The following is a 25,963-nucleotide window of genomic DNA, read 5'->3' on the forward strand; positions in this document are numbered from 1 at the left end:
TAATGATCTTGATTAAAATGGATGTGATCTCATCTAGAAGCTAATAGTCATTTCTTTTTCAGGGTGCTGGTTCTCATGAGCCAATAAGAATAAAAAATAGGTCTGTCCAGGGAGGATGTGAACTCGCATCAGTTCTTCAGTTAAATCCGTGCAGAATGGCTAAAGCAAAGCCTCTGCAGAACAACCAAGGTGTGTACACTATAAGTATACTTATATATAAGTGCACTCTTTTAATGACTTTGAAGTTAGATTCTTTATATTCTTTTGAAGAGATTGAGTTGTTTTGGAAAACAAAAATCGTAACTTCTTCCTGCATGAGTCTGTATTTGCAGTATAATTTTCACTGGTTACATTTGACTGTGATTTTTCTGCTCTTGTGCTTTTTGAAAAAAGTAATTGAGGTCTTTTGATGCTTTTATAGGTGATTTTATGGATTTACTTGTGAGGGTTTTTTTTGGTTGGGGAGGGAACCTGTTTTCTTTACAGAAGGTTAAAAAAATTTAAGAAGTTTAAAAAAATAAAAATTAGAACTTTCCTTATCTAAACTTGTTCCTCACTCCCTGGGTGACCTGTTGTTCTTGGCCTTTACAGGTATGTCTGTCAATACATGCATACATGTATTGAGAAGATTTCAACTTCTTATTTGAAAACATTATTTGTCTTCATATGTATATATATTGTTTCATAATTTTGTTGTGTTTAAAAAAAAATCCTTTGGTCTTTTCAGTCACCAGACACTTCTGTAGTTCAAGTACACTATGTTTTTCCTTTATCCTTCATTGGCAAGTTACTCCTTCATTCTGGATTTATTTTCCTTTTTTCCCTGAAGCACATAATTTTAATTGTTCTTCCAGTGACAGTTTCAGTCTCTGCATGAAAACCTTTTTTACCATCTTATTCATGAATTTTTTTAGCTTTTTGCTTTTATTTTTTTTAAAACTTTTCATGTTGATTTGAAATGGTCGTGGGGCCCTGGGAGAGAGAAAGAGTCATCTTTTCTGCTGGTTCACTCTCCGAATGCCCACAACAGCCAGGGCTACACCAGGATCATGGAACTCAATCTGGATCTCCTGTGTGAGTGGCAGGAACCCAGGTATTTGAGCCATCGTCTGCTGCCTCTCATGGTGCACATTAGCAGGAAGCTGGATCCAAAGTGGAGTAGCTGGGACTAGAACCAGGCACTCCAGTATAGGATGCACGTTTCCTAAGCAGTGACTTACCTGCCACACTAAACACCTGCCCCTTTGTTTTTACTATTTTCATGGTTACCCCAGGGATTACAGTATAGCTACTTCATCTTTCAGGATCTATTGGAGGTAATATTTGCACCACTGCAACTATACTTTATGTAGTTATCATGTATTATATAGGCATACATTAAAAACCCCTCCAGTGTTATAATTTTAACTTTTTTTAAAAAATGTTCGTATTGAAATATAATTCACATCATAAAAACACTCATGAAAGGGCCCAGTTCACAGGTTTTGGTATATTCATGGGGTTGTACAACCACCACTATATTCTAAATTTAGAACATTTTTGCCATTTTCCAAACTCCTTCCAAAAACTAGGTACCACTAATCTAATTTCTATTTTCATGTATTTGCCTAATCTGGAGTTTTCATATAAATGGAATCAATATGTGGTCTTTTGTGACCTCTTTCACTTGGCATAATGTTTTCAATTTTCATCCATACTATAACATATCAATATTTCCTTGTTATTACTGAAGAACATTACATTGTACATGTTTTATTTGCCCACTCATTTAATTTGTTTCTATGTTTTTTCTATTATGAACAGTGCTTCTGTGAACATTTGTGTACAAGTCTTTCTATGGATGTATGTTTTCAATTTTCTTAAGGTCTACCTAGGAGAGAAATTACTGGACCATATGCTGACTCTGTTAAACCTTGTGAGGGATTGACAAAATGTTTTCCAAAGCAACTCACCTTTTCACATTCCCGCCAGCAACATGGAGGGTTCCAGTTTCTTTTTTTTTTCTTTTCTTCTTTTTTTTTTTTTTTTGACAGGCAGAGTGGACAGTGAGAGAGAGAGACAGAGAGAAAGGTCTTCCTTTGCCATTGGTTCACCCTCCAATGGCCGCCGCAGCCTGCGCGCTGCAGCCGGCGCACCACAGCCGGCGCACCGTGCCGCTCCAAAGGCAGGAGCCAGGTGCTTCTCCTGGTCTCCCATGCGGGTGCAGGGCCCAAGCACTTGGGCCATCCTCCACTGCACTCCCGGGCCACAGCAGAGAGCTGGCCTGGAAGAGGGGCAACCGGGACAGAATCCAGTGCCCCGACCGGGGCTAGAACCCGGTGTGCCGGTGCCGCAAGGCGGAGGATTAGCCTGTTGAGCCACGGCGCTGGCCTCCAGTTTCTACATGTCCTTACTAACATTTATTTGTCTCCCTGATTCTTGCCAGTGTGACGAAGTATCTTATTATGGTCTTGCACTTCCCAAGGGCAACTGATGCTGAGCATCTTTTCATGTACTTATTGGCCGTTCATATATCTTCTTTGAAGAACTGGCTGATCAGATCCTTTGCCCATCTTTTATTGGGACATTTATCTTTTTAATATTGAGTTGTGAAAGTTCATTCTGCAACCTAGATGCAAGCCCTTTACCAGACGCATAATGTTCCGTGTGTACTACTTTGTGGCCCTATAATGTCTTAAAGTGATGGGAATTTTTACGTATTTTTTCCTCCTTATTTAAGATGTATCCTTTGAAAATATCCAGTGGAGTGTAGATCCGGGAGCAGACCTTTCTCAGTATAAAATGGATATCACTGTAATAGATACAAAGGTAAGTTACAAGTAGAATGAAAACACATCTGATTTTAATTCTAGTGAACTGTTAGTCAACCTTCTCTCCTGACTCACTCTAAGACCTTAAGATCATCAGATTTCTCTTAAAATCTACATTTACTTACTCAAAAAACTGAAATAAAGGTACTTGTTCTTCTCACTTTATGATGTTTTTGAAAGGGTAATATTTCCTGACTTTAAAGACTTTTGCTAGAAAACATTCATGTAATTTTATAAGTAATATAAAGTACTAGTAAAATATTTTAAATAATTGTTATCCAAATGATTTATCATCCATCTTGATTAGCTGTGAAGTCATGTAGCTTCAAAAAGAAAATTCATATCCCCAGTTGACTATTTTTTATAATTAAAATTCATACTGAAAATACTTTTTTGCCTTATGATTCTAAGTAGTTTGAGAAGTTGTCTTTTACTTTAGTAGCATATTCACAACAAAATGTTTAAATAGGTGATACATATACCAAGAAAGAAATCATATTTGGTTTTGCTATTAGTGTACATTGGTGTTTATTACAGTGAGACAAACTGGAGAAGAAAGGTAGCACAAGTTCCAGGGAGTTTGGTGTCAGTAGCTCTCCCTTTGTATCTGTTGTTAAAATACAAATGTGAATATGAGTTCATTCTTAAAAACTGAAAGATTTATTGTTTATTTTACTAATTTGTTTTTGTGAAAAGTAAATATAAGGCCACAAAGGGATAATTGTTTTAGATTTTTTTAAAAATATTTTTCCAGGATGGCAGTCAGTCAAGATTGGGAGGAGAAACAGTAGACATGGACTGCACATTGGTCAGTGAAACCATACTTTCAAAAATGAAGAAGCAAGAGCAGAAGGGAGAAAAAAGTCCAAGTAAGATTTTTTTTTTTTATAAAAATATGGGGGGAAAGTTGGTCATTGTACTGTTGCACTGATGAGCACCATGTTCTCCTCACCATAAACCAGGTTTTTTTTTTTTTCCCTCTGCTTTGTTAATTTTATTTTCCTCTTAGGAAAGCTCAATTCAGTATTTTGGGTGGGGGTTGGGGAACACCTTTAACCTAAATAATTTTTATTTCAGAAAGAAATCGAGTTACTTCCAGGGGTCTGTAAACTACAGCTAGTTACTGGTTTTATAAATTTTTATTGCCACAGAACCTCTTTCTGTATTGATGTGTTGCCCATGGTTGCTTGTACTAGACAGTGACGGAAATCAGTGAGTGGTTGGTGCGGAGGCCCCATGGCCCCACATGCTTAAAATACTTACTACCAGGCCTTTTGAGAAAAAGTTCGCTAATGTCTGGTTGAGATAAATTTTTTATGAAGCATATAAAGAATCTTAAGAATCCTGTGTTGAAACTGTGGTTTGCTGAAGCAATTTATAAGTATAGAAAGATGAATTCTTTTGAGAAGTATTAATATAAATTTGCAAATTAGCACTATGAATGCCAGCATATATGCTGCATTAATCCACTGTATTCTCCCTCCACCAGTAAAGGGATTTGGCCAAACTAGGGGATTGCAGCCTTTGTAATAGGAAGCTGTTAATTCTTCACCTAAAATCTTGATTTTTCCAGAAGAGATGGAAGCAGGGAGAGGGGTTTAGCACCATTCCCGGTGACAGAGGCATGTGCCATGAAAACAGCTGGACATGAGCAGTAGTTATTTACCACCCTTCTTTAATCAGGAGTTAGGGCCTGCTGCCTGGGAATGAGGTGCATTCTCCAATGTTCAGCTGCTAGAAGAGCTAAGGACATTCTGGCTTTGTGTGCATTCCCTAGCATCTGCTGAACTTTAAGTTGTCTACCTGTAGCTCAGGGCTGAGAAACAAAACAGCTGGTTGTTTTCTGGCTTCTTTTGAATCAGCTTTTCTCTTGCTGCCTAAATGAACTAAGTGAGAAAAAATTTCAGGATTCTCTGCCTTAAGTCTTTACTTTTCTTTAGTAATGAACTAACAAAACATGATCAAGTAGATAGCTGCCTAAATAGGGTTCAGTACCTATTAAGAAAAACCCTTCATAGTCATTTATTTAAATCGGTTTTGTAACACTTAAATAACTGTTCTTAGGTGATACTTTGCTTTTTTTGTTGTTGTTCGTGGTACCAGTTCCTGGTAATGTTTTCCTTCCTTTTGGAGCGAAGGAAAAAAACTAAAGTATGGGCCAGCGCTGCAGCTCACTAGGCTAATCCTCCACCTGCGGTGCCGGTACCCAGGGTTCTAGTCCCAGTAGGGGCGCTGGATTCTGTCTTGGTTGCTCCTCTTCTAGTCCAGCTCTCTGCTGTGGCCCGGGAAGGCAGTGGAGGATGGACCAAGTGCTTGGGCCCTGCACCGACATGGGAGACGGGGAGGAAGTACCTGGTTCTTGGCTTCAGATCGGTGCAGCACGCCGGCCATAGCAGCCATTTGGGTGAACCAACGGAAGGAAGACCTTTTTCTCTGTCTCTCTCACTGACTAACTCTGCCTGTCAAAAAAAAAAAAAAAAAAAAACACTAAAGTATGACTGACTACTTTGGCTTTAAATCTATCTAGTTGATTCAAAGTACACAAGAGTTTCCAAAATGTATTTGAAGCAAGTATCATGTGAAATAAGATTAGAACTTGGACTAATGAGTTTAGTTTATAGAGATAATTAAATAAATTGTTACAGAAACTATTGTGGCATAATAAATCACGCCCGGAACTTAAGGATTAAACAACAGTCATTTTCTTTTCTTTATTTTCTGTGGCTCACCAATTCAGAAAGGGCTTAGCTGGAGAGGTCTGTCTCAAGGTCTGTCTCATGTAGCTGTGTGCAGATGGTAGAAGGATAAGGAACAGCAGGATTGGGAAGCTGGAGGCTGACTTTTCAGTCTCAGGACTTCTTTATGTGGTCTTTCCATGGGGGCTTGTTGGAGCTTCCTTATGACATAGAGGCTAAACTTCCACAGTGAGTACCCCACTTACTGGGGTAGAAAAGAGAGAAAAGCAGAGGTATATTTCGTTTTTATGATCTTGAAAGTTGCATAGTGTCAGAGATCTGCCCAGCTTCAAAGTGAGCAAACATAGACCTCAGTGTTTCTTCAGTGGCTGTCAATGAGAGGAATGTCAACATCATGTTGTACAAATAGCACATGGAATAGGAAACATTGTTGAGGCTGTATTTTGAAAACAATCTGCTCCATAAAGTAAAATCTTTTTTAACACTTAGAACTGATTAAAAAGGAAATATAATGAGAAAAGCTCCCAATTACTGATAATATTGCAATTCAGCAAAGTTTTTCTGTACCCCTACTCTGCATTAGGCTACCCGATGTTAGACTTACTAGGTGCTAAGATAGATCAATACAGATAACATCTCTGAGCACCTAAAAGGTAATCTATAGAAATAAAATTGTCACTTTGAGATGCAATGACTTTGAACAGCCCTTGTCTCGACTGTTGAAGAACAGGTTTTTTTTTATACTATATATTGAACTCTTTACTTAGTATAGAGTTAATCTTATGTGTATAAAGTTAATTGATAATAGATCTTAGTAAAAATAAAAATGGGAATAGGAGAGGAAGGAAGAAAAAGTGGGGGGAGGGGCGCATAGAGTGGGAAGAATCACTGTGTTCCTAAAGTTGTATTTATGAAATGCATGAAGTTTGTATAACTAAAATAAAAGGTTTAGAAATTTAAGAAATCTGTAGCTTAAAAAAGCAAAAAAGATAGTATCTCTGTCTTCAGATATTTCATAGTAAGAAGTAAGACATACACATGAACCAGATCAGCAGTTTAACATTGTAACTTATTAAATGGCATATACAGAGTTCTTCCAGAATGCCTAGCACAGTACCTGGCACATAGCAGTTGTTTTTTTTATTATTTTTTTATTTTATTTATTTTTATTTTTATTGTTTTTTACAAATTAATCATCCTTAGCATGAAAAAATGTGTATTTAAATTATTTATTTTGATTTATTTGAAATGCAGAGGGACAGAGACAAAGAAACAGAGATCTTCCATCCACTGGTTCATTCCCCAAATGCCTACAATAGCCAGGGCTGGGCCTTGCTGAAGCCAGGAGGCTAAACCTCAATCCGGATCTTCTGTGTGGCAGGCAAGGACCCAGAAACTTGAGCCTCCATCTCCTGCCACCAGGATGCACATTAACAGGAAGCTGAATCAGAAGTGAAGGGGCCAGACTCAAACCAGGCAGCCAGTGTCCCAAGCAGCATCTTACCACTGTATCAGACACCTGCCCCTAGAGAATTGTTTGCCATTCAGTAATGTCAAGCAAAAATTCTGTACCAAGAGGTAGTCTAGCTTATGGAAGAGCTCTCTGTCTGTACCTCTTTGCCTTTCAAATAAAGTGAAAATAAATAAAATTTTAAGAAAAACAGGTGAAAAAATTTCAATAGTTATTTTCTATTTTTCACAGTTTCTTTGGTAAGACTCTTTTGGGTTTAGTCTGAAGTTTACAGGAACTGATAGAAGAAAACTTATTTGTAAGCAATATATGTCTATAGCAAAAACATTCTCTTCACGTGAGTAAAGGGCACATAGGACATGAAAGTTTTGTAAATATACACTAACTACCCATACTAGAGGATTTTACTCTTGACTTCATGCATGAATAATAAAAATTAAACTGCACTGTAAGAATTGTGATTTAAGATGTCTTTAAATATTTTATTACATTCATTGCAATTTAGTATCCACTTACATTCACTGAATTAACACTTAACAAGATGACTTACAACTAAAAATCACCTTTTACACATGGTTGTGAACATTTCACTACATATATCTGCTCACTGAAAAACACTCTTCTTTATCTTAGATGGAGAAAGAAAAATGAATGATAGCCTGGAAGATATGTTTGATCGGACAACACATGAAGAATATGAATCCTGTTTGGCAGAGAGCTCCCCCCAAATAGCTGAAGAAGAGGAGGAATTGTCTACCACTAAAAGGAAACCAAACAGTACGACTATTTTCTCTTTACTGCTTCTCAGTTACATTAGTAACTTACATTAGTGCTGGCGCAGCGGCTCACTAGGCTAATCCTCCGCCTTGCGGCGCCGGCACACCGGGTTCTAGTCCCAGTCAGGGCACCGGATTCTGTCCCGGTTGCCCCTCTTCCAGGCCAGCTCTCTGCTGTGGCCAGGGAGTGCAGTGGAGGATGGCCCAAGTGCTTGGGCCCTGCACCCCATGGGAGACCAGGATAAGCACCTGGCTCCTGCCATCGGATCAGCGCGGTGTGCCTGTCGCAGCGCGCCAACCGTGGCGGCCATTGGAGGGTGAACCAATGGCAAAGGAAGACCTTTCTCTCTGTCTCTCTCTCTCACTGTCCACTCTGCCTGTCAAAAATAATAAATAAATAAAAAGTAACTTACATTAGTAAGTTAAGTCTAAGGAGACTTAATAAGGTATATTGAAGATTTGTAATATATATATATAAAAAATTGTATTTTTTGTATAAAATTTTTTAGGTAATTTCAGACTAGTGGAAGTTCTCCAGAGTAGTTCAAAGAGTTCTCCTCTACTTTCATTTAGCTTCCCCTTCTGTTAGGGTCTTACATAACTGTAAAATGTTTATCAGAACTGTGTTAGCTTTTCATTACTACAACAGAATACCTCAGAAAAACTAACTTTTGAAGGAAAAGAGGCTTATTTCTGCTCACAGTTTTAGAGGCTCACCGTTCAACAGTGGATAGGCCCCACTGGTTCAATCATCTGGTGGCTGGAGGGTGGCGATGGCAGACCAGGGGTGGAAGAAGGGTCATGTGGCACACCAGGAAACTGGGAGGGTAGGGCTAGGCTCAGGCTTAGAGACCCAGCCCTCTCTTGGGCACGTACCCAGTGACCTCAGAACTTCCTCCTAATTGCTAGGTGTTTCCAACCCCTTCACATCATTGGTTTAAAACTTTGGAATTTAATGGCTGCATGAATTCAGGAGCCATATATGATTCAAACCTCAGCAAAAAACTAACAAATCAGTCTTGATTTGCTAATTCATATTCATGAAGTTTATAGTAGTGTTGAGAAATTTCTGTTAATTAGTGAATAATTATAATGAAATAGGAGAAACCTTTGCAGATAATTGAAACTCTATTTTCTGCTATGAATGTTTTCTCTATCCTGACAAAATACCTAATAACTATTAATATCAGTGGGTTTTTTTTTTTCCTTTTAAGATTTATTTTATTTATTTGAAAGAGAGAAAGAGGGAGACAAGAGAGAGCTTTTCCATCCACTGGTTCACTCCACAAATGGTCTCAACAGCTGGGACTGGACCAGGCTGAAGCCAGGAGGCAGGAGCTTCTTCTGGGTTTCCCACGTGGGTGCAGGGCCCAAGCACTTTGGGCTATCTTACACTGCTTTTTCAGGTGCATTAGCAGGGAGCTGGATCAAAAGTGGAGCAGCTGGGACTCAAACCTGCACTGATAAAGAACTCTGATATTGGAGGCAGTGGCTTTACCCGCTATGCCACAATGCTGGCCCCTGTTTATATCAGTTTTAAAATCTGGTTAATTAGAGAGCAATAAGAAGATACAATGAGAGATAGCAATCAGAAGAAGAATATAAAATTGAACTTTAAGTAGATAATCTGGATCAAAAGTTAAAATTCTTGCTAATTATTTCTTTTTCTTACTGTGAATAAGGCAGTCAGAATTTTTAGTTTTGCAAAGCTTGTTTTACACTGGCTGAAATGAGCACTCATCCTGTTATGGCACAGTCTGTCTTGACTGCTTCCCTTATGCTTCCATCAAGTTTTTTAAATTAATGGCCCTTTGCTCAAAGTGAGTGAGCAGAGAGAGTGAGCAGCAGCTTTTTGCTTGCTCTGTCATGGAAAAAATTTACAGCTATTCAATGTACTCTGCTTCCCCGGAAGAGTCTTGCAAATTGGTTTCACTTCAGTGAAAAAGAATATTCTGTTACAAAGGTGTGCTTACTAATCTATGTCTTTTTTTTTTTTTTTTTTGTAAGTTACATTTGACATTGACCTTTCCAAATTTTCTTCTCCTTAATCTGTGATGATGTTGTGCTGTTCTTTTGATCTCTGGAAACTTCTGCTTCCTAGAGTATCCCAAGACTCTCCTTCACATCTTGTTTTCTTTCACAGCATTTATTAAATACCTGAAGAGTAATGCATGTCTGCATCTGTTGACTTCTTTGATGAATACAGTCCTGCATTTCTGAGTAACTGCTAGATACTTGTGTCTGTTGAGCTTAAACTTAACATACCTGAGTTCCTTTTTGTTTCCCATGAAGTTACCCCTTCAGACTTTTTTATTGTTCCCGGTCATCCAGGCATATAATTTAGGATTTGTTGTCCATTTATTCATTTTCTTAACTCTGTTATCTCAAAGTCCTACTTCATCTTCGTTATAGGCAAGAGAAATTTGGGAGGAGAACTTAACAAAAGCTCAATTCTGACATATTAATACTTACTGAATTCTTAAGTAATACATATTTAGTATGTAGTTGGAATGTGTGTAGAGTTTGGACAAGAAAACCAGAATAAAGAAATAATTTGGTAACAGAAAGTCAGAGGCAAGCAGCTAGATGATGCTTAAAGCACTGAAATGGTGTGAGATCACCAAGATACTAACTATAAATAGAAATGAGAAATGCTGGATTCAGCAGCACATATCTGAAATAGCAAGGAGAAGCATTTAGCGCCCACTGAAGTGGTTGAAAAGACATAGCTAAATCCGAAGGGTGAACAGCAGTTGGATTTGTTACTAGTACTTTGGAAAATAGTTTGACAGGGCTTTTTTCCCCACAGACTTATGGAGGTTTGTCAGGTTTGTATAATGTTCAGTGTACACCTTTCCCATCACCAAGGAGTTTGCCTCCTAGCTTTATGAGATCTGATTTTTTAGCTGTTTAATAGATCTGAGGTGAGTGAGAGAACCAGTAACCTCTTCTTTTGGCAGATGAAAAAGAAAACAAAAAGTAGTTACAGAAAATTTAAGTGAGTTGTTCAGGGATGTAAATTATGAAATAATTAAAAAAATGGAACCAGCTATTTCTCATTAAATTCATTCTTTACTAAGTTTGTGATATGCTTGTCTTGTTTACAGCTCATGGTGATAAACAAGATAAAATTAAGCACAAAGCATTTGTGGAGCCCTATTTTAAAGCTGATGAGAGGTAAGTTGGTCTTAATAGCAACAATGTGATTAGAAGTACAACAAGACTATCTTTGTCAGAATATCTCTAGGTTGTTAAATTGTGGTTTTGGCTGAAGCAAGATCATTTACTTTATGATCATAACAAAAAAGAAACTCAAAGATAAAAATGACAGATTTCAAAATAAGCAAATTTTTAGCACCACCACCATTTTTTTTGGGTAATAGTAATAGTTATTTTCTCTGCTTAATTATAACATGGTGTATTTTTGTTCTGTTTTATTTTGAATTTTGATAATTTGTTTTATACTCTTTCATGTATGTAAAACTTCAGTAGGGGAGCCTTAAGTTGTTATGCTTTGGAATTTTTTTATTTTTTAAGATTTATTTATCTATTTGAAAGGCAGAGTTAGAGAGAGAGAGAAGGAGAGACAGTGAAAGAGTTATCCATCTTCTGTCTGCTGGTTCACTCTCTAAATCGCCACAACAACAATGCCTGAGTCAGCCAGAGTCAGAAGCCTGGAACTCTATCCAGTCTTCCACATGAGTGCTAGGGGCCCAAAAACTTGGGCCATCTTCTCCCGCTTTCCCAGGCACATCAGTAGGGTGCTGGATCAGAACTGGAGCAGCTGGTTCATGATCTAGTGCCCATATGGGGTGTTGGTATCACAGGCAGCAGCTTAATCTTCTGTACCACACACTGGTTCCTGAAATTATTTTGTGAGAATTTTTAAACCCTTAAAAAATTGTTTAAGCATCTTTTTTAAAAGATTTATTTTATTTATTTGAAAGAGTTACAGAGAAAGGTACAGACAGACAGAGAGGGGTCTTCCATCCACTGGTTCACTTCCCAGATGGCCGCAACAGCTGGAGCTGCGCCGATCCGAGGCCAGGAGACAGGAGCTTCTTCTGGGTCTCCCACGTGGGTGCAGGGGCCCAAGCACTTGGGCCATCTTCTACTGTTTTCCCAGGCCATAGCAGAGAGCTGGATCGGAAGTGGATCAGCCGGGACTAGAACCGGCACCCATGTGGGATGCCGGCACTGCAGGCCAGGGCTTTAACCCACTGCGCCACAGCGCCGGCCCCTGTGTAAGCATCTTGATTTTGAACTATACACCTTTCTGCCTTGTGTGCAAATACTGAAAATTCTGTTATCTTCATGCATGTATTACTCGTTTCTAAAATGAATTTAGGTAATTCATTCAAAAAATTTTTATGCTTTTTTTCTTAGAGTTACGATGTTGGCAAGTTGCATTGCTCAATAAGTAAAGTGTTTGTACTTAATTACTCCTATTGAGAATTTTAAAAGTCTACTAGGCTAAATTATTCATTTTTATGAGATTCAGATAGTTAAGAGCTGTCATTTTGTTAATTGCTAATTCTTTATTTACCAGTGTTTCAAAGTGATCTCCTAGCATCTTTAATGTGGCTAGTTTTTTATTTAAGTGTCATTAAACTCATGGATTTAAATATATTTGATCTGCTTCAATCTATGGCAGGATTATCCTTATACATACAGTAGGACCCCCTTATCCATATACTTTGTTCCAAAACCACCAAAGGATGCCTGAAAAACTCCAAGTCATATCAGTTCATACATGTACTATGCTTTTTCTAAACATGCATGATAAACTGAGCTTTTCACTTCAAGGAAGCGCCTTATAGCTTCTCTTTGGCATACGTGAATGCCAGCATCATTACTGTTGTACTTTGAGGCAATTTCTATGTAAAATAAGGGTTATTTGAGCACAAGCACTGTAATATTGCAACAGTCTATTTGATAACCAAGACAGCTACTGACTAGTGGGCAAAGAGCATGTACAGTGTGTATCCACTGCTTGGGAATGCTTGGATGAAGGGACAGTTAATGGCTTAGTCAGGGTGGTGTGAGATTTTATCCCACTACTCAGAATGACACAATTTAAAATTTATGAATTTTTTATTTCTGAAATAGTCAACATAATATTTTCAGACTATAGCAGATAACTTGGGAGCTGAAACTGTGGATAAGGGAAATATCATACTCAAATTGTCACATCTTTCTCCCCTAGAAAGAATGCTGCTTTAGTCATTTTTCATAGCTCTCTTACCTCTATTTTGACAGTGTTCCAGCTCCCTTGTTCACTCCCTGCTGTAGGCCCAGGATTTCTCTAGGAGCCCTGGTTCCTTTTAGTGAGAAATGGTATTTAGGCCGTAATTTGGCCATTAGTTGCTTATTGATAGGTTTAGTCACTGTTTCTGGGCCTTCTAAGTGGCCAATTAAGAATACGGTTTTTTTGTATGTTTGTTTGTTTTAAGATATTTATTCATACAGCTGCAACTGAAATTCAGAATTATAGGACTTTTATGTAACCTCCTCTGTCTTACATCTATATTTGTTTTCCTGCTTACTGAAAATATTTCTTCTCATCACTACCAACATAATTCCTCAGTTTATTTTACAGTACACACATAGAGTAGTATAGTAATGCCATCAATTAGATGACTAATAAAAATAGACTTTTGTACCTGAGACAAATATTATCCTTTGGCACAGTTGTTTTCTGTATAGTTATGCCACTAACTCAGTACCTAGGTTTGCTTTATTTTGTTTTTTATGTTTTAGGAATTGTTTTCTTTTCATATTTAATTCTTTATAAAATTATGTAAAATATGTATATTATATTGAAGACTATAGTAGCAAGGTTTATTTAGATAAATCTAGCTTCTATCCTTGTTCTCTTTGCTCTTTTAGCCTGTTACTCCTATTAGTAACAATCTGTTAAAAAATTTTTTTCTTCTATCTTAAAAAATGAGAGCAAATACATATGTATTCATACTCTTCTTTCTCTTAGACTAATATTAGAATGTTATATGTACCTTTCTCTACTTTTTCATTTAACTGTTTATCTTTGAAACATTCAAATTATATAAAGTGATATCCCTCATTTCTTTTTGAGCTACAAAATACCTCATTCTGTGACTAGTTTATTTCTTAGCAGTGGGCACGTGGGTTGTTTATGCTGACATACAACACAGCAATGAATAGCTTTGCACATTCTCTTTTCATATTGTTGCCTGTGCATCTTTGGGATAGATTATTAAAAGTAGGATTGAAAGATCCTCATTTTAAATGTTTCTCATTAGAGGTTCTCTGATTTTTTAAAAAAATACGAATTTAAGTTATTCTGAAGCCACTAGATAGCTGAAGAAACAGGAGGTAGATAAAAGTATAGGGATGGTAAAGGTCTCCAGGTAGGTTTGATTTCTTTCCTGCTGATTCCCACTGAGAATCCTAGCAAACTGGCAAAATGGTTTGTGTTGCCAGAAGCTGGGTAGCCTTCTAGGAGATGCCTTGAGATCCTACTCAGATGCCAGTCTACTGGTAGATTCCTTGCTGCATTATACAGAAACACAATAGAGAATAATCAGAGGGAATAATGTGGCCAAAATGTGTTTTACACAAGCTTAGGAGTCTATAAACTCTTCGGAAAAAAGATATAATTGTGACAATATTTTTTTTAATCTGTCCTTTCTTGGTCTCCTTTTGTAAATTCTCAGATTGCTCCAGATTTGAGGGTTCTTGTGTTGAACACATACAAAAAAGGACTGATAACTATATACTTTTCAATAGAGCAACTGAAACCTCTTTTGACACAAAGAGCTTGCCAATTAGAAGGGCATGTGATCCAGATACCTCAAAGGAGCAGATAATAAATGGCTAAAGAGTCATTTTAAAAATCACTTGTTCTGAGTTAGACTGTTTAAGCTCACTGGAAATATTCCCATTATGAAATATATATATATATATATATATATATATATATATATATGTACACTATAAATAACTCCTTGTTTAACTGCCTTGTAAGTTTTTCTATATTTGGCTTTTGAAAATGAGATACAAGTATATTAATTTTTTAATCTTGTGCTTCCTGATTGCTTTTTCTTCCCCCAAAGTACTTTAAAACACATTAATACATTCCACTTAACCCTACCTCAGTGGCTTTGACCCTTCCTGGGTTTCCAGTAATTCATAATAGGATCTGATCCATTTAAAGAAAAGTGCAAATGATAATTATGCAAAAATTTTTAAGAACTCGGGGTAAGTGGAGGTAGCAAAAGGTACGTTTTCAAGCAAACAACAGCTAAACAGAAGAGTCTGTTCTTTGGAGAGGAATAGGTTAAGCTAGCATTCTTACTATTGGAAAACAGGCAGTATTCGTTTTCTTGATTTTAGTAACAACATTCATTTTTAAATATGTTATCCTATTTTACTTACTAACCTGATTATATTTTCAGCCAATCAGAAGCAAAATAAAAACTAGTATTTATTTTTTCAATTAGGGAAAAATACTCATAAAAATAATGTGACATTGGCTGGCGCCACGGCTCAATAGGCTAATCCTCCGCCTGCGGTGCCGGCACACCGGGTACTAGTCCCGGTCAGAGCACCGGATTCTATCCTGGTTGTTCCTCTTCCAGTCCAGCTTTCTGCTGTGGCCCAGGAGTGCAGAGGAGGATGGCCTAAGTCCTTGGGCCCTGCACCCCCATGGGAGACCAGGAGGAAGCACCTGGCTCCTGGCTTTGGATCAGCGTGGTGTGCCAGCCGCAGCACACCGGCCGCAGCTGCCATTGGAGGGTGAACCAACAGAAAAAGGAAGACCTTTCTCTCTGTCTCTCTCACTGTCCATTCTGCCTGTCCAAAAAAAAAATAATAATAATAATAATTGACATAGAGTGAGCACTTAATAAACTTTTAAAGAAGAAAAATTTAATGTTTTAAGATTCTTTCTCCTCTGAGCTGTCACCTTTGTTCATTTAAATCCTAAACCAAGATCTCTGAAGTAACAAATAAATTAATTTTAGTTTACTTCATTTTTTTTCTCCCAGAGAAACTGGCGTACAAAATTTTCCTCATATTGAGGTGGTTCGGAAAAAAGAAGATAGAAGAAAATTGCTTGGGCACACGTGTAAGGAATGTGAAATTGTGAGTATTAATGTAAACACCATCCATTTTGTTTTTAAGTACGGCTTTGTAGATCTAAATGCATGATTTAAAAATCACAGATACAGGGGCCGGTGCTGTGGCGCAGTGAGTTAAAGCCCTGTCCTGAAGTGCCGGCATCCCATATGGGCTCTGGTTCTAGTCCCGGCTGCTCCTCTTCCAATCCAGCTCTCTGCTATGGCCTGGGAAAGCAGTAGAAGATGGCCCAAGTCCTTGGACCCTTGCACCCACGTGGGAGACCCAGAGGAAGCTCTTGGCTCCTTTAGCATAGCTCCAGCTGTTGCAGCCACCCGGGGAGTGAACCAGCAGATAGAAGACCTTTCTCTCTGTCTCTACCTCTCTCTGTAACTCTTTCAAATAAATAAAATAAATCTTTAAAAAAAAATCACAAGTACAAACCATATTTGTATCTAGAAACTTTGGTTGAATCAAGAATAACAAAAGGAGTAAATTATATACTGGCTATGAACTGAGAGGTACAAATAAATGAAAATGAGTCTTCAGTATTTCTTAGATCAAGTGAATTTGGAGCCTGAGCCCTACTTTTTATGTTCAGTGTAAAACATCCATACCGTTTTCCTTTTGTATATTTATTTACATTGAATTTTCCCCTTGCAAAGCAAAGGTTCCTATATACAAACAATTTTGGGAAAACTTTGATATTTCAGTAGGAAACTGTACCTTTTATTCCTAACACCAATACTCAGGAAATTACACTCATATATATGTGTATATATATATATATGTATGCATATGTATATGTGTATGTATGTATATATACATATATATTTTAAATAGTTGGTATCACCATAAGCTCCAATTTTTTCCCTAAACATTTTCCTCCTTAAAGAAAATGTAATGAATAGTATTCATATCATTCTTTAAAACACTTAAATTTTTCCTTTCATACATTGGAATCAACCATATGAAAATCTTATGTGAAAACATGATTAAATTGCAGTGAAGGTAAGTATTTGATGAAAAACAATATGCTCTCATACACTAATAGTATAAATTGGAATTACTCTTTATAATGTCATAGTAAAAGCAAAATTGCCTATATTGTTATTTTTTCATAACATCATTTGAATATATTATGATTTCTTTTTTGTTTTTTTAAAATTTATTTATTTAATAAGAGGCAGGGTTAGAGATAGAGAGACAGAAGAGAGATCTTCAATCTGCTGGTTCATTCCCCAAATGGCTGCAACGGCCAGAGCTGGGCCATTCTGAAGCCAGGAGCCGGGAGCTTCTTCTGGGTCTCCCACATGAGCACAGGGGCCCAAGCACTTGCGCCAATTTCCTCTGCTTTCCTAGGCCATCAGCAGAGAGCTGGATCAGAAGAGGTACAGCTAGGATTCAAACCGGTGACCATAAGGGATACCAGCACCACAGGCAGAGACTTAACCTAGTATGCCATATCACCAGCCCCTATATCATGATTTCTTAACTAAAAGCATAATCTACATACATAAATCTTCAGTTTTTAGTTAGAATCATAACTAATTCTTTATAATCTAGAACTAATCCTATTTTTTTTTAACTTTTATTTAATGAATATAAATTTCCAATGTACAGCTTATGGATTACAATGGCTTCCCTCCAATAACTTCCCTCCCACCCGCAACCCTCCCCTTTCCCGCTCCCTCTCCCCTTCCATTCACATCAAGATTCATTTTCAATTCTCTTTATATACAGAAGATCAATTTAGTATATATTAAGTAAAGATGTCAACAGTTTGCACCCACACAGAAACACAAAGTTAAACATACTGTTTGAATACTAGTTATAGCATTAAATCACAATGTATAGCACATTAAGGACAGAGATTCCACATGAGGAGCAAGTGCACAGTGACTCCTGTTGTTGACCCAACAAATTGACACTCTAGTTTATGGCACCAGTCAGTAACCACCCTAGGCTCCCGTCATGAGTTGCCAAGGCTATGGAAGCCTTCCGAGTTCGCCGACTCTGATCATATTTAGACAAGGTCATAGTCAAAGTGGAAGTTCTCTCCTCCCTTCAGAGAAAGGCACCTCCTTTTTTTTTTTTTTTTAATGGAAAGGGTTTATTGGGAAACACCCAACAGACCGGAAAGCTGATTCCAGCCAAGACTGGGAGAAAAGTCACTCATCTTTTGTAGGTAGAGGGGTTTGTCTATAGAGAAATTTTGAACAATTATACAGCATTATGTGGGGAAGAGGACCATCAGTACACACAGGTTGGGAGTAGAGCCATTGGTGGTAGAGTAGAGGTTATGATTACAAAGAAATGAGGCCCAAGTGCGCTAGACAGGGCCCAGAACAAAGGACAGAGTCATTATTAGAGGAGCTAAGAAAGGTGCTGTCTAAGCTACAATGAAGTTTTCTGATTGAGAGGCAAATAGAACCTGATAGAAGGGGCTTGATAATAATCTGTTGGGCTTTAGCCTTGTAAGTTAGGAGGCCCAGACCTATCTATCTCTTCACATGGGGTACATCCTAAGGTAGGTGTGAACCTCCTAGGGGAAGGCACTCTGTTGACTTTCATTACTTAGCTGGCCTGAGAGGAGAGCTGGCCAGGTAAAGGCAGGTGGCATCTCTAACAAGAAATTTATAGTTCTGTCTGCAATGTTGCTGACCCTACTTGGCCGTCCCCTCAGCTGCAGTGGTCACTTTGGAAGTTGGGCTGAGTGAAGGGCTTTTCAGCTTAGAGCCAATAAGATCTGTGGCTCTGACCTGGGCATCCTTCGACTCCAGGGCAGGTCCATTTCCAGTGATCCAACTCTTGGCAGAGCTGCCAGGGCTCTTCACAAGCTGACTTCTGCTGAAGCCCAGGCTTACCACATTGAAAGCCACTGCAGTGGACTGGCCTGTTGGGTCTCCTTGAGGGCAGATCACTGTACAGATCAGCCATTAATAGGCCTGCCACCCATTGCTTCTGATGCCTAGCTTTCTTTTCCTCCTGGTTTGTGTTAAAGCAGACCAGAGGATGCAAGTCAAGGGAGTGCCCGTTTCCCATCTCTAATCTTCGGTGGCCTGAACTACAAGTCTGTAGTCACAGGCATGTTCTGTAGTAGTTTTTCTAAGGTAGACAATGCCCATGAGGAAAATTATATTCTCACTTAAAAACTTTCTTTCCCTTTGGTCTGAAAGGGAGGTTTTTTCTACTTACTGTTTACTTCACTGGTGGTGAAGTAAATCTAGCTGTGAAATTATAATTTAAGCTCTTATTTTGGCTATGCTATTACAGAAAAATGTTAGCCATCTCTTTTATAAGGTCTAAAGATTAAATTGTGTGTCCTACAGATTCCTTCATAATAGAATTAGTTTCCTACCTTGAAGAGGATAGAGAAATGAAAGAACAAGTTGGGCTTAGAATAGAGAAATGAGGGAGCAAGTCCTAGATCGCTTGCTGACAATAGCAATATCACATGAAAACTTAGCAAACAGTTTCAACCATTAGATAACAACTTAAGAAAACATTTACCAGAAGGTCCAATGCCTTCTATAAATTTTAAGAATCATGTATTTGGAAACACCTCTTAAATATCTAACATGGTGTAGTTTGTTTAACCAGTACACTTAAGCACAAACATACAAAATGTTTTTAGTTTCTTTCTACCAACAAGTTTAAAACATGATACAGAGATTCAGGTCACACGAATTGAAACGTATCTTTGATTAATTTTACCAGCTTAAATTTATGGACAATCTTATCTATAAGCCAATTAAAATAAAACTCTTAATAAAATTTTCCCATGTGGACGTACAATATGTACACACATATGACCTAACATAATAGACCAATATAGCAATTTTAATAATAGCTTTTAAAGTCTTTAAGCTCTTTTTGTAAATTGCCAATTGATTTGAATTGCTTTTTGTTTTTAGTAACCTCAGTTAACCATACTTTCTCTCAGTTGGTACTATTAATACATTATTGGATTCATCTGTTTACAGAGCCATCCCAAAGAACTGAATACAATAGAAGTGGCTGGGAAAAGTCCATAGGAACCTATAGGAGGACAGCTAAACACAGAACCAACAAGGCTTTAGTTTTATGAGCAGCAAATCATATATAACTGTGGATGACAAAAGACTTTTAAGTTGCCATGTTTAAAATTATAAACTCATCAGCCAACAAGAGGCACTTGCTTACTTCACAGTATTTTTGAAAGCACCTGTAGGATTTTACAAGTATTTAACCCTTTAGGCCTCTGGGGCTTTCTCATTAAGATAACTATCATGTCTAGTAACACAATTAGGATAACATTTTAAATAAGGTAACACAAATTTTAGCCTGAGCTTTTTTCATTTATGTTGGCATGGTATATCTTTTTCCAGCCTTTCACTTTCAGTCTGTATGCATCTTTGTTGGAAAGATGTGTTTCTTGTAAACAGCAAATAGATGGGTTTTGTTCCTTAACCCAATCAGCCAATCTGTGTCTTTTAACTGGACAGTTCAGGCCATTAACGTTCAATGTAACTATTGATAAGTAGTAACTTTGCCCTGCCATTTGCCAAAGATATTTTCTAATATATACTTGAGCTTCCTGTGAACTTTTGCTGTGAGGTTTCCTTCCTTTTACCTTCTTTCATATTGATTACCATGTTTCTGTGTATAACACATCTTTAAGCATCTTTTGCAGGGCTGGATGAGTGGCGACAAATTCTTTCAATTTCTGTTTGCTATGAAAGGTCTTTATTTCACCTTCATTCACAAATGAGAGCTTTTCAGGATATAATATTCTGGGCTGGCAGTTTTTCTCTCTTAGTACCTGGGCTATGTCTTGCCATTCCCTTCTAGCTTGTAGGGTTTCTGATGAGAAGTCTGCTGTGAGTCTAATTGGAGATCCTCTAAGAGTAATCTGACGTTTCTCTCTTGCACATTTTAGAATCTTTTCTTTATGTTTCACTGTGGTGAGTTTGATTACTACATGTCGTGGTGAGGACCTCTTTTGGTCATGTTTTCTAGGGGTTCTATGAGCTTCCTGTACTAGGATGTCTCTGTCCTTCTCCAAACCTGGGAAGTTCTCTGCAAGTATCTCACTAAAAAGGCATTCTACTCCTTTCTCTCTCTCCATGCCTTCAAGAACTCCTAGAACCCAAATGTTGGGTTTTTTAATAGTATCCTGTAGATTCCCAACAATATTTTTTAGATTTCTAATTTCCTCTTCTTTTCTTTGGTTTGACTGTATACTTTCCTGTGCTCTGTCTTCTAAGTCCGACATTCTCTCTTTTGTTTCACTGACTCTGCTTTTAAGGCTCTCTAATGTGTTTGTCATTTGACCTGTTGAGTTCTTTATTTCATTTTGATTTCTCTTCACTATCACACTTTCCTGTACTACTAGTTTCTGCGTTTCATTTTGATTCCTCCTTAAGATTTCATTTTCTCGAAGGAGATTTTCTATCCTATCCAGTAAGGAATTCTGTACCTCAAGCATTTGTTTTTGAACACTTCTAATTGTTCTTATCATAAATTTTTTGAAATCTATCTTGCATTTCTTCCACCTCATCATCTTCATAATCTTGGCTTGGGGTGTCTTGTTCATTTGGGGGTGTCATAATGTCATCCTTGTTCTTGTTTTCTCAGTTTTTGCGTTTGTTGCTTGGCGTTGTAGAGATATTCTTTGGATTCTCCTTCCCTCGCTGTGGTGTTTTTTCTTGTTATACTATGACTGTATTAAGTGGACTGTCTGCTTTTGATGGAGCCTTAGAGGCTTGAAATGGGTGTGGCCTGAGAGTTCTGTTTGGTTCCTCAAGGTTAAGGGTGTGCCAAAGGTGAAACTCCCAAGTTCGGCGTGGTAAATCTCTCTCTTTCTTTCTTTTTTTGATTCAAAAGGGAAGTAATTCCGCACAGCTGAGCGGAATTGGAGGTAGTTAGCAGGCAAATGATATACCCACAGGAGCCAGCAATCCGACGCTCTTTCCCAAGGGCCACACAGAGAATCTGTGCTGCCCTCAGAGTGGGCTCAAATTCTCCTGCAGTCTCCCACTGGGTTGCCAAGGTTACCGAATTGTAGCGTCTCTGGAGAGTACTCACATGAATTCTGTGAGTTCTCTCCCCCACCGTCTCTTTTTTCACAATCTCACTTCATTAGCACCACACATTCACTAAGTCCTAATCTCCTGTTATTTCACCACCACCACCACCACCCCCGAGTCAGGTTTTTCTGCTTGGCTGAGGGCTGGTGCAGTCCTGACTGAGGTTGCCCTTCTTATGACTTATGTCCAAAATGGCGCCTGCTCTTTGTCTTGCTCGCCTTTGAGAGGTGAGTGTAGAGAGAAAGTGGTGTCCATATCGGTCACTTTTTTTTTTTCCTCTCTCTTCTAGTTAGCCAGGTGAACTTTTCCCCATGGGGTTTCAAGCCTCGTTCCCTCTAGTCTCCTCTTTCCACTTTCCCGCTGGTGTCTCGGGCTATTGAGGTTCGGCTCACCTCACGTTCCAGTGCTAGTGTGTTGATTCCACCACCGGTGTCCCGAACCGTGGGCTCCCACGCTCTCCACGCAGGTCCACTGTGAATCACTAGTTCCGGAAGAGTTTCCAATGCTGTTTCTTCCTCTACTCTTCCTTGAACCTGCAGTATCTCCACTTTTATTAAACTGTCTCTTCCTGGACTGTCACTGTGCTCCCTTCCTATTCCGCCATCTTGCCGCTCTCCTCAGTAATCCTATTATTAAAAAATTAAGCTCTTCTGCTAGACATTCTATAATGTTAATTGATTTCTTCTCGGTAATCATTTCCTGTACCGTTGTTCAGTCTCTTAAAAACCATCGTTTCATATGTCTTCTGTAGTTTTCCGAGGGTGAATCTTTCTATCACTCTGTGATAACCAGAAGTGAAAGTGCTAGTCCCGTGTACTTAAAAGTGTCTTTACGCTTACATTTCCTGAATTTATCCTCTATTCTACATGTGAGATGTGTAATACACATACAGATGTGTGATAGTAATCTCAAATCTCCCAGGTTGAAAAGCAGACATAGAATTTCTACTTCTGGCTCCCAAATGTCACCACCACTGAGTGTTGCCTGTATGTCTATTCTTCTAGCTGTTTAACTGAAAGGTCATTATTTCACATCTCATTAATTGATCTGCCAGCAAATTCCATTAAATCTACCTTCAAAACATATTCCATTTCCATCCACTCATTATCTCCACCACTAATACCCTGAACCCAGGTACCATTTTATTTTGCCTAGGCTATTCAAATATTCTAAGTGCTCTCCTTGTCTTTGTTTTTTAATAGACTTTGTTTTGTAGAGTATTTTTAGGCTTGCAGGAAAACAGAAAATACAGGGATCCCATAAACCACCTTCTTCCCTTTTCTTTTTTTCATTCTATCTCTTTATAGTATACTTTCAACCAGCTCAACAGTGGTCTTTTTTTTTCCTAATGATTTTTTTTGGAGTAAAAGTTAAATAATGCCCTTTGGAAACCCTTAGTTGTCTTCCCAGCTTACTGAGAAATAGAATCCAAGATCCTGAGCAAGGACAACAAACTCTTGATATCTCTCTTCTCTTTGACTACGTATCTCCTACTTTTCCATCATTCAGTGTGTTACAGCTGCACTCACCTACTGTTGTTCCTTGCGTAGCTTTTAATTTGATGGCAGTGTTTTTTCAAATAAGCCATCACTCTCTAAGGTTATCTCATCCCAAAACCCAGACTAAGATAAAAAAAGGCTTATACTTACGGGAGTGAGAGTGATGAAAAACATACTCAAAAATAAGTTGTTTCAAAGATTCTCTGAAGGTTTTAATCTTTGTAAAATAAAAATTCATTATAAACCTTTACTTCAAACTTAAATTCTAGTCCTAAGTCTATCACTTTTTTTTTTTTGAAGATTTATTTATTTATTTGAAAGTCAGAGAAGGAGAGGCAGAGAGAGAGAGAGAGAGAGGGTCTTCCATCTGCTGGTTCACTCGCCAGTTGGACACAATGGCCTGAGCTGTGCCGATACGAAGCCAGGAGCCTGGAGCTTTTTCTGGGTCTCTCATGCAGGTGCAGGGGCCCAAAGACTTGGGTCATCCACAGCTGCTTTCCCAGGCCATAGCAGAGAGCTTATTGGAAGTGGAGCAGCCAGGTCTTGAACCTGCACCCATATGGGATGCTGACTCTGCAGGCAATGGCTTTACCCACCCACTATGCCACAGCACTGGCCCCAGCCCCATCTATCATTTTTAATAGGCAATATCTTATCACTTTGATTTTCAGTTTCTCAAATGTAAAATGAAGGAATTGACTGGATTAAGTGATCCTGTCACCTGTGTTCTATTAAGTTTCAAACTATTGTTTTGTTTTCTTCAGATCTAGAGCCTGAAGACCTGTACAGTTTTCATAAACAAGTTTCATCTTTGTTTGCATATAGTTCAAGTTCTTTATTATGACAGCTGTTAAAATGTGTGTGTGTGTGTGTGTATAGTATCCCTTTGATCCTGATAGAAAAATCCAACTTTTTTAAAAGGGTAACATCATGAAACCTACAACATTCAAATCTTCTTCTAAGTTGTTTTTCTTGGTCAATTGTGTCATTTTTTAAAAAGTTTATTTTTATTTATTTGAAAGGCAGAGTGACAGAGACTGGGAACTTCCATCTGCTGGTTCTCTCTCCATATGCCCACAAAAGCCAGGGCTGGGCCAGGCAAAAAACCCAGAACCTAATTTTCCATCTGGAATTGCCACAGGGATGGCAGTGGCCCACCCCAGGTACCTGGGCCATCGTCTGCTGCCTCCATGGATGCATTAGCAAGAAGCTGAATTGGAAGCAGAGTAGCTAGAACTCAACCAGCACTCCAACACAGGATGCATGTCCCACCAGTGGCTTAACCTGCTGTGCCACAATGCCCATCCCATAAATTTTTATTATATAAAAATTACTTTGAGGGATGGGTATTTGGCACAACAGTTTAGACACCACTTGGGATGTGTGGGCACTCTGATATCAGATTGCCTGGGTACGAGTTCCCGTGAAACAATGAAAGCTCAAGTACTTGGGTACCTGCCCCCACTTAGGAAACCTGGATTGAGTTCCAGGCTCCTAGCTTTGTCTTGGCCCAGCCTCAACTCTTATGAGCATTTGGGGAGTGACTCAGCAGACAGAAAATCTCTCTTTGCCTTTCAAATATATTTTTTAACCTTAAAAATTACCTTGAAACACACATGCTATATCCAGATAACAAATGAGAAAAGTGCAGACCCTCTGAATTTTTGTTACTTGTCTGGCAAAGATGAGGTGTTTGCACCAGTATGTAAATCAGTTATGTCACTAGCACATTGTAAAACATTCAGCTGGCAGTGTTTTGTTTGTTGCAAGACTTTATTGTTGAAGGAAACAGTACATTAATTTCTGGTGTGATACAAGCTCCTTTTCTCATCTATAAAGCAAACATTTCAAAGATCAGTGCCAGCACTGATTACTGTTAGTAGTACTATCTGTAAGTATTAATTTCTAATATTAATATGAATCTTCCTTTAAAACTGAATATTTTAATAAATGGCTCTTTAAGCTTCTAATTCATAATGAATAAGTCTAACACTTAATGTATTATTCCTAAGTGAAAAAAACCTTACCAGTTTTTATCATTAGTATTATGCAGATTTGCCAGCAGAAGAAAGAGAAAAGAAGTTGGCTTCCTGCTCAAGACACCGATTCCGTTATATTCCACCCAGCACACCAGAGAATTTCTGGGAAGTTGGTTTTCCATCCACTCAGACTTGCGTGGAAAGAGGTGAGAGTTTAGATTGTAACTGTTTAGAATTGTTTTTTTTAAATACTGTGTATACTCCAGTTTGAACACTAATCTGATTCTTTTTTATCTGCAAGTTTTGATACTAATTTTCTGACATAAAAACAAATTCCTAAAAATAAAAGGCTTACCTTCAATTCATATAGTAATTTTTTTTAATTAAACTTTTATTTAATGAATATAAATTTCCAAAGTACAGCTTATGGGTTACAATGGCTTCCCCCTTCCAAAATTTCCCTCCCACCCACAACCCTCCCCTTTCCCGCTCCCTCTCCCCTTCCAATCACATCATGATTCATTTTCAATTCTCTTTATATACAGAAGATCAGTTTAGTATATA

General features: G+C 38.1%; 1 protein-coding gene and 1 long non-coding RNA gene across 5 annotated transcripts in view; one reads left to right on the top strand and one right to left on the bottom strand.

Annotated features, from left to right (window-relative positions):
- Positions 1–25,963, bottom strand: part of LOC133766575 (uncharacterized) — a 217,646-nt gene that overhangs the window by 152,709 nt on the left and 38,974 nt on the right. The gene's annotated exons all lie outside the window — the stretch shown is intronic.
- Positions 1–25,963, top strand: part of RBBP8 (RB binding protein 8, endonuclease) — an 80,789-nt gene that overhangs the window by 50,433 nt on the left and 4,393 nt on the right. For all 4 annotated transcript variants that reach the window (XM_062201455.1, XM_062201452.1, XM_062201453.1 and 1 more), the window contains 7 exons: positions 63–189; positions 2,720–2,808; positions 3,565–3,679; positions 7,611–7,754; positions 10,861–10,930; positions 15,781–15,877; positions 25,464–25,605. In XM_062201455.1, the coding sequence (XP_062057439.1) occupies positions 63–189; positions 2,720–2,808; positions 3,565–3,679; positions 7,611–7,754; positions 10,861–10,930; positions 15,781–15,877; positions 25,464–25,605 (784 nt within the window). The remainder of the gene's footprint in view (positions 1–62; positions 190–2,719; positions 2,809–3,564; positions 3,680–7,610; positions 7,755–10,860; positions 10,931–15,780; positions 15,878–25,463; positions 25,606–25,963) is intronic.

This window comes from Lepus europaeus, chromosome 9 (genome assembly GCF_033115175.1).
Source record: "Lepus europaeus isolate LE1 chromosome 9, mLepTim1.pri, whole genome shotgun sequence".
Taxonomy (NCBI): domain Eukaryota; kingdom Metazoa; phylum Chordata; class Mammalia; order Lagomorpha; family Leporidae; genus Lepus; species Lepus europaeus.